The following is an 8,667-nucleotide window of genomic DNA, read 5'->3' on the forward strand; positions in this document are numbered from 1 at the left end:
CGCACTATCATTGTCATTGATTAACTCTGCTGACTTGACTGACCTGATCAATTTTTGATATGTTTACTCTGTAATTGAGATGTTACTGTTTGTTTATTTTTGCCCTTCTGGAATCCTGTGTTTTCTCTGGTAATTTTACCCCTCCTGCCTCGGCCCATGTGGGCCTGCAGTATAGTATTCTAAATAATAAATAAAATAATATTATACGTCACAAGTTGGCGGCGGTGGCGCACTCCATTATGCCATAGATGGCCTTTTTTAGCTCGTTAAAAAGTTTTTGCTTTGCAACTACACAATGGAAATTGGATCATTCTAACAACCAAGTTCTAGAAGGGCGCACTTGTCGCAGCAGGATAACACGTCAAGCCAACCAGTGATTAAAGAGCGCACTCGATCTAGTTGGGCGAGATAGGTCGCACAACAAGGACATCCGACTGCCAAAGAGATCGGGCCGCCGAAGCGTCGCCGATATATAAAGAAAAACCTGGCACTGTCGAATAAAATTTCTTAGTTTGTAAAAATAAAAAGTTGCAGCACTCTGTTACATGGCTAAATGCAGGTCTCTGCTAGCTAGTAATTAAGCGACTAGCGATCGAGTGCCCGAGAAGATGCAGCATTAAAGCAAATAGTCAGTTAAGCTAAACCAGAGCTGGCTATCTTGCGAAAAAAGCAAAAAAATTATACAGCCATGGCCGCGAGGTCTCAAACATTGTCAACTCACCTTCAGGTGCGATGAAGTAGTGGAGAGAAGCAGACGTCATGCATCCACAGGATCACGATTCCCGGAAGTACACGTAGTATATCCACCTGGTGCATCAGCAGGAAAGTTCCAGATGGAGCCACCATCACAAGCGGCTTGTCATTCGGTGCGAAAGTTTTGGGAACCACGTTGCCCGCAGAGTAGGCTGGACGGATAATAATGCCGGCATTGTGCCCTCACTTGCAACGTGGTCCTGAAAAGTTGTTCCGAAAAATGTTGCACCGTTGTCATTACTTACGCTGTCAGGAATGTGGAATTACTTCAACAAAACACAAGCTCGTCTATGTGGTGTTCAACGTCCCACTCAGTAGTGCTTGGGTCACAGCCATGCAATAAAACAGTCATGCTCACTGCTTGGACTCCAGACGAGCACAATTTACTTCTCTCGGATCCCAGGTAACGCAGTCAGCTAGTAGACATCTACTTTTTGGCTTGGTGAAGCTAAGGGGCTAAGTCTTGTAGCTTTTTTGTTTAAGCCATAATCTAGCCTTCGACGTCTGCAAGCTGGCTCATAGCTCAACTAATGCTCCTTCCATTTAGGGCTATTAGATGTTTTGGCTAGCTGTTGTACTGTTGCTGTGTTGTAACTGTTGTAGATGGTGTGTATACATCTACTGCTTGGGTGAGTTCTGGCTTATTATTATAATCAAGGTGCAAGCTAAGACACGGACAGGAAAAGGGCATGACATCGGTGCTTACAATCAACTGAAAGCTTTGTTATGTCAGAATGAACATACATATCGAACCAGGGCATGTGTACCCGCCGGACATGAGCACTGTTCCTAAGAAGTAAGTGCAAACACAGGCAAATGCCGCATACCTCATCTTTTTCATAGCCCCTTTCATTGAGTGACATTTCTTTGCCTGAAACGTTTAATGACGAGTGATTAATAAAGTTGAATCCCCTGGTTAAGGAAGTGTTCCTATTTCAGGAAAGGGGCTAGGTGAAAGATGCAGTGCGAGGGATTGGCCTGTGTATGCTCTTAGGAACTGTGCACATAAGTGGCGAGTGCAAGTGTTTATATGTATATGTTCTTACTGACATAAATCCATACTTCGAGGTACTTGTATTCGCTTACCTTCGGTATTTCTTGGCCTTGTATTGACACCGTCTGATCAGATCATTGAATACCATCAGTCCACACTTCGTTACACTAAATCCTAGTCCAAGAGCTTCACCTTCCCTTCCACATATATCCGCCAGCCGCTGTATATCATCTCGACTGTCCGCAAATAAGACGATATTGTCCTCATAAAATAAACCTGGAAGCTTCTGCTCAATCATCACGCCGCCCTGTTATTCAGCGGTCATGGATGGATGCTATGAGCGTCCCCTTTAAAACGGGGCGGTGACATGTCTGCCACCAGGCTCGAAAAAAAAAAAAGAAAGAAAAAGGAAGCTTCCTTGTTTCATGTTGGCCTAATACCTTATCTACATTGATTAAATTATGTTATTATACCAAAAAAAAATATAAATTCACGGTCCATCTCTCTGCCTCTTAAGGCAGAATGACCTTCTTTTTACCCATTATTTATTTTTGTACTTTATCTCTACTTTTCTGCCACCAATACTCTAACCGTCTCTTACTTGTTTCTATCGCGGACGTGTTCAGCTTTCCATTGTTATCCCTAAAACCCAAGGCTTCATGTAGACTCGTGCCCACACATATACCTGGGTGAATATCGCCACATTCAATCAGTACATGTTCCATCGTTTCCTTAGTTCCCCCGCAGCATGTACATTGTTCTCCGTTACTTAATCTCGCTTTATAACTACGCGTTCTAAGGCAGCCCGACCTTGCTTCAAACAGTAAAGTGCTTCCCCTTGAATTATCATAAAACCTTTCCCTCCTTATTTCATTTTTTCCCTTTCGGTAGTTACTCAGAGCCGGCTTCTTTTCCATCGCTGTCATCCAATGAGTCCTCTCCGCCTCTCTGACCTTCCGCTTAATGCTCCTTGTTGCCATATCGCCCGCACTGCTAGCCGTATATTTACTGGTGAGCCTCCTAGTTCTTTTTCTCCACTGCGTGTCAACGCTTTTTCTATACAAATACCTGAAAACCTTCTCTGCCCATCTACTCTTCTTCATTTTCCTCAGCCTCTCTTCGAATCTCATTTTGCTCTGCGCTTCCCTCACTTCAAAGCCTGTCCATCCCATATCACCCTTTACAGCCTCAATTGTCGTCTTCCCGTGAGCGCCCAACGCGAGGCGGCCCACCATCCTTTGATTTACATCCATTCCTGATTGCACCTCTGACTTCATGCACACCACTGAGTTCCCAAATGTAAGCCCCGGAACCATCACACCCTTCCACAGCCCTCGAAGCACCTCGTACCTATTGTATCCCCATAAAGCTCTGTGCTTCATAATTGCAGCATTCCTCTTTCCCTTTGCTACCGCTGCTTTCTCTTGTACCTCCATATATCTATCCCCTTCATTTACCCATACTCCGAGGTACTTGTACTCGCTTACCCTCGGTATTTTTTGGCCCTGTATGAAGACCGCATGGTCTTCGTGATCATTGAATACCATCAATCCACATTTGGTTGCACTAAATCCTAGTCCTAGAGCCTCACATTCCCTTCCGCATATATCTGCCAGTCGCTGTATATCATCTTGACTGTCCGCAAATAAGACAATATCATCAGCATAAAATAGACCTGGAAGCCTCTGCTCAACCATCGTGTCGACCTTTTTGTGTGACAAATTAAACCCAATGTTGCTACCTTCTAGCGCTTTTTCCATCCTCACCATGTACAGCATGAATAACAGCGGGGACAAAGGACATCCCTGTCTCAGCCCCTTGCTAATTTCAACGCTGTCCTTGCTACTTATTCCTTCCCATTCTATACAAACTGTATTTTCTCGGTACATTTCCCTCAAAAGCTGTATACAGTCGTCACCTATGCCCACTTCTTTCAATATATCCCACAAAATTTCCTGATTAACGTTGTCATACGCCCCAGTAATATCTAGATAAGCTATGTATAAGGGCCTGTTTTCTATTTTCGATATTTCTATACACTGGGTAAGAACAAACAGATTATTGTCTAACCGCCTGTCGATTCGAAATCCATTCTGAAGTTCTCCCAAAATATCATTTTGTTCTACCCACGCTTCTATTTTTAATTTTACTGCCTGCATCGCCAACCTGTATAGCACCGATGTAATGGTTAGCGGTCTATACGAACGAATGTTACCCTTTTCTCCCCTGCCTTTATAGATTAAGTTCATTCTACTCTTTCGCCAACTGTCTGGTATTTCCCTCTCCTGTAAGCACTTTTCTACGGCTTTCAGCAGTGCTTATTTAGTGTTATGTCCTAGTTCGTTAATGAGGCTGACGGGAACCCCATCTAAGCCCGGAGTAGTGCGCTTAGGAATTTTTCCTTCGGCCTTCTTCCAATTGAAGTTCTCTAGTACTACATCTTCGTCGGTTGCACTCCTTTGCGTACTTTTACTCACCGGGGGAATCCCCTGGGCGACCTTTTTAAACGAATCGGCTGTTATCTTTCGGATGTAACCTAGCGCTTCATACCCTTCCAGTTGGTTTCCTCCTTCATCTACCATATGTTGTTGCATTGTGACAGACTTCCTACCCAGCGCTTTTAGGTGGCTCCAAAATATCCTAGGCGCGGCCTTCTTCTTTTCGCGAATCTCTGTCATCCAGCGTATCACATGATGAGCGCCACGAGTGGGACATTTTCAAAGTGATCCCGATGACGTATGAGAGTCTGCCTACGATAAATCACTAGTAATCAAACTAGCAGCAATAAAAAAAGAACCTTCCGTGCAAAAGACGTAATAAAATGCTTTTTGTTCGTTTCCGTTTGATTCATGGAAAAAAGAACCTCTGTGGCGTTGCCATGCGGAACGGCGCGCGTGGTTCAAAGGTTCCGTTTTCGCCAAGCTGCACTTGGCCCGGCGCCCTGCTACAGTAACTCTAGCCCCTGCTTCGCTCACGCGGTCGCGTCTCAGTGGTAGTTTCGGGATCGCGTACTGCCGCGTGTGTTTTGCGTGCTCGTGAAAAGTCGCTCTAACAGAAAGTTCGACAAAATGCCGCATGCATGTGATGTTGCCGGATGCCCGAATGCTGCACAACGCTGGTGCTGCTGTGGTTCCCGCTACTTTCGCTCTGCTGCTACTAGTGTCGGCGGCTGCGCAGTAAAGGCGGGCAACGTTGGGCACGGCAGCAGTGACGTATGAAAGTGCGTATGAAAGTGCGCTAACGCGATGCGGACTACTAAAACGTGATTTTACTTCAAAATAAGCACTTCCTTGGCATAAAAGTAGCACTACGAGGTTTCCGGACCGCTATTTCAATAATCAACGTCAACTTAATATTTGCCTTTAGTGTCCCTTTAAGGACATTTAACTCGCAACATTTTTCTTCAAATTTAAGTGGTTTAATGGCATTCAGTTTATTCAGTTAATGGTTCAGTTTATTCGTGAAGTGTGGTCACAATGTGGTTGCAGTGTGTGTGTGTGTGTCACGGCATGTGGCAATGTCATGACAAGTATGATCAGGCAATTAATGAACTCAATAAATGTTTGTCAACACAAGCTACGTTCTTGTGTGATCAAGACAGCTCATTTGTCTCACAATACAAGGTAGGAATGGGCGACGTCCTGTAGGCACCAGTTGCGAAGCGTAGCCCTTTTTTCTATGTGCTAAGGAATGACTGATATGTAGGAGGCAATTTTGATCCAAGCCCCACTGCGTTTGAGAGAGGACTTTGAGGGCATGGAGTGCCTTGCTCGCTTTAATTCTCAAACTGTTAATGTGTGAAAGAAAAGTTAAGTTTTTGTCAAATTACTCCTAAAAACTTGCCTTCTTCTTGTTTTAAGCATGAAGCTGTACTGCTAATGAAACATGATTAATGACTTTAAAGGCAATCTTAACATAAAAATTCATCACACAAAATGGAAAGATGAGCTGGAGCAGTAGTCACAGGCCTGTGGATGAAAATGCCCCAATCTGCTTGCAGCCCACTGGATGTAGCAGCAAGCAAGCCTTGTTATTATACCTAAGCCATTGTGTTAGGATGACAAATGATAGTAATAATATCTAGGTTTTTCCATGCCAAATATGAAAATTTTGGCCATCTGGTGTTTTTTACAATGCACTGACATTACACAGTACATGAGCCTCTAGCATTTCGCCTCTATTGAAATGACTGCTGCCGCCCGGATGGGACCCACAACTTCCAGGTCAGCAGCCGAGTGTGTTAGGGTTTGTCAGCGTGCTTGCGTGGAAAACCCCATTTATTACTAACGTGCATCTACAGACATGCACTCTAAGTAGTTAAATGTATGTACAAGAAACAGTGGTTGCTTCTGGCTAATCAATGCCTCTGGAGCTTAAGTCGTTTCAAGTTCTGCAAAAAGTGGTACGGAAGTTGCGCTGTGACCAACAGATTCCTGCCATCCAAGATCTCGGGGATCAGGACCGAGCTGGCGTGGAGGTGCATGGGGATGTGCCTCACTTTGGTCTGCCTGACATTGAGCCTGGTCAACAGGTCTCCAGAGAGCCTCTGCGGAGCAAGCTCCCTCAAGTGTGAATACTTGTGGTCCCCCAGGATGGGACAGCGGAGCCCGAACCCCAGGTGGACCCTAATCTGGTGTTTGACGCCAGTCACTGGTTTCAACTCTAGGTAGGCGGCCCTGCCATGGGAGCTCAGCACGCGGTAGTGCGTGACCGCCTCGTACGTCTTGGAGAACCTCGGCACGAGCCGCTCAAACTCCGGCTCCAGTTTTGGGCAGATGACCATCCGCTTGGCTGAGCCGACTGCACCCTTCCGCGAGAGGCATGTCGATCGTCGCACGGTCGTTGTCGGGCACCCCGAACGTGATAGCGTGGTACGTCTTCGAGATCTTGTGCTCCTCGAACAGCGTCTGCAACGCGTCCGCCGTCCGCTGCGTCTTGGCCAGCACGATGGCGCCTGTCACATCGCGGTCCAGACGGTGCACAGTGTACAGCTTGACCTCCTCCCGGGGGTACAGAGCAGAGGAGAGGTCAGGTAGCAGGCGAACTAGCACGTGGGAGTCGGGGACGCCCTTCGCGGATCCGTGGCAGATCATGCCGTACGGCTTGTCCAGGATGAGTACGTCATTGCCATCGTAGAGAACGCGCTGCCTCAACATGTCTATCACTTCGGAGCGGAGCATGATGGCCAGGTTAGGCCTGACCTCCGACTTGAGGATGAAGAAGCCCTTGCTGTCGAGCTTGAGGCCGAACTGCTGCGGCTTGCGGATGTACTCGAAGGCGGTCGGATTGCCTTGGTCCGGGACACTGGAAGAGTCGTCTGCAGTCGTTTCGTCACTCGGTCTTGCTTTCTTGACTCTGGTTTTGCTTCGGTCCTGGGAGCAATCGGAACTTTCTCGGATGGTGGAAGACGGTGTCTGGTCGAGTTCAAACTCAGTGGCCGCTGTCGGTGTTGGCTCTTTTAGAAAGGAGCGTTCGGCCTTTCTTGTGTCATCACTTTCGTGCCTATCGTTTGACCTCTGCTTTTTTGGTTCTCTCATTCTGGTTTCAGACACTGAACTTTCGAAATCGTCCTCGCCTTCCTTAGCAGTTCTCGCAGAAGTTACAAAACTTTCCGAAGAGTTTGTAAGTGGCGACGAAACGACACTTTTGCTTGGTTCCTTGCCTTCCCACTCCTTAACGTGTTCTGCGCTCTTCCGTCTTCGCTCTACAGTTGCTTCGGCAGGCGAAAATCTGCCTATGCTTTGCAGGCGGTCACTACCAAGCACATTGTTCTGTTCGCTGCTTCGTGCTGCTCTCAGGGAATCCGTTCCGGAAACTGCTCCTTTGGTTTCGAAACTGGACATTTCGACTACAGGTGCCGACGGGCGTCCCTTGGACAACTGCCGATCGTAGACGGGCAAAGATCGAGAAGCAAGGGTACGCGCGACTTCTTGCGACGACTTCGCCGCAGCGTCCTGGACGTCAGTGGGAACCGGTGTCGCGCCATCGGCGCTGACACGTGATCTCTTTTCCTTTCTTGCTCCCTTCCTCACCGAAACGCTTCTGTCGCGCGCGTCCTGTCGCTCCGATTGGTCCGAACTCTCATCCGGATGGCCCACCGCCTTACGACCGGGCTTGGAACCTTTCCCGCCGTAGGTATCCAAGATGAAGTCGTCCAACGGCGTGTCGTCTTCGAACTGCCCGTGGTACCGGGCCTTGTTGTCGCGGTCGTAGCGGATTGTGCCGAAGTCAGCAGCCACGACGGTTTCGTCCGAGACTTTCGCATCGCGGCTTCGAGTCAGATGCGAGAAGCGGCGAAGTCTTTCGTGACGGTCACCTAGCGGGTTGTCCACCGTAACGACGCCGTCGTCGCCCGATATGCCGTAAAAGTCCTCATCGACGGCGCCGCAACGTTCGTCGGCTCGCTCGACGCTCAGCTTCGTTCCTCGGACCGAGAGAGCCCGCGACGTCGCAATACAGCGGGAACTAGCCGAGCCCGCGAGGGTCGCTTGAAGGCGAACGCAGCTACAAACACTCGTGCGCACGATGCGCGCGGCCATCTTGTCCTGTAGAGTGACTAAATTGTGGATCGACTTGGCTGCAAGCGGCAGCAGTAAACAAAATTTTTGTAGAAATTAAATTAATATTACGCATTTTTATTGCCCCTATTAGTAAGTCTTGTCAGGTACCAAAAGCCCTGCTATAACGCATGCGTAGTATACAAGACATGGCCTTTGAGATGAAAAATTTGTACTCTGAGATCACCGTTGCTTAGCTAGATTAATAGATAGATTAAGCTGTTTCGCCTATTTCAAATTTATGAACGTTTATAAATCAATTTTATCTAATAATACTTTAAACTAAGTGTCTTTTATTAGGTGAAAATTTGAAAAGCTAAGACAACATTACGTCAGGACTGCCATGTTTGTAAACAAATTTGC

General features: G+C 47.3%; 1 protein-coding gene across 1 annotated transcript; it reads right to left on the reverse strand.

Annotated features, from left to right (window-relative positions):
- Positions 1-6,021: 6,021 nt before the first annotated feature.
- On the reverse strand, positions 6,022-8,306 carry LOC119401952 (uncharacterized). Its single transcript, XM_037668981.2, is given in 2 exon segments — positions 6,022-6,554; positions 6,556-8,306. Coding segments are annotated over 2 exon segments (2,181 nt in total). The 5' UTR covers positions 8,287-8,306; the 3' UTR covers positions 6,022-6,104.
- Positions 8,307-8,667: the final 361 nt, after the last annotated feature.

Source organism: Rhipicephalus sanguineus, chromosome 8 (assembly GCF_013339695.2).
Source record: "Rhipicephalus sanguineus isolate Rsan-2018 chromosome 8, BIME_Rsan_1.4, whole genome shotgun sequence".
Lineage (NCBI taxonomy): Eukaryota > Metazoa > Arthropoda > Arachnida > Ixodida > Ixodidae > Rhipicephalus > Rhipicephalus sanguineus.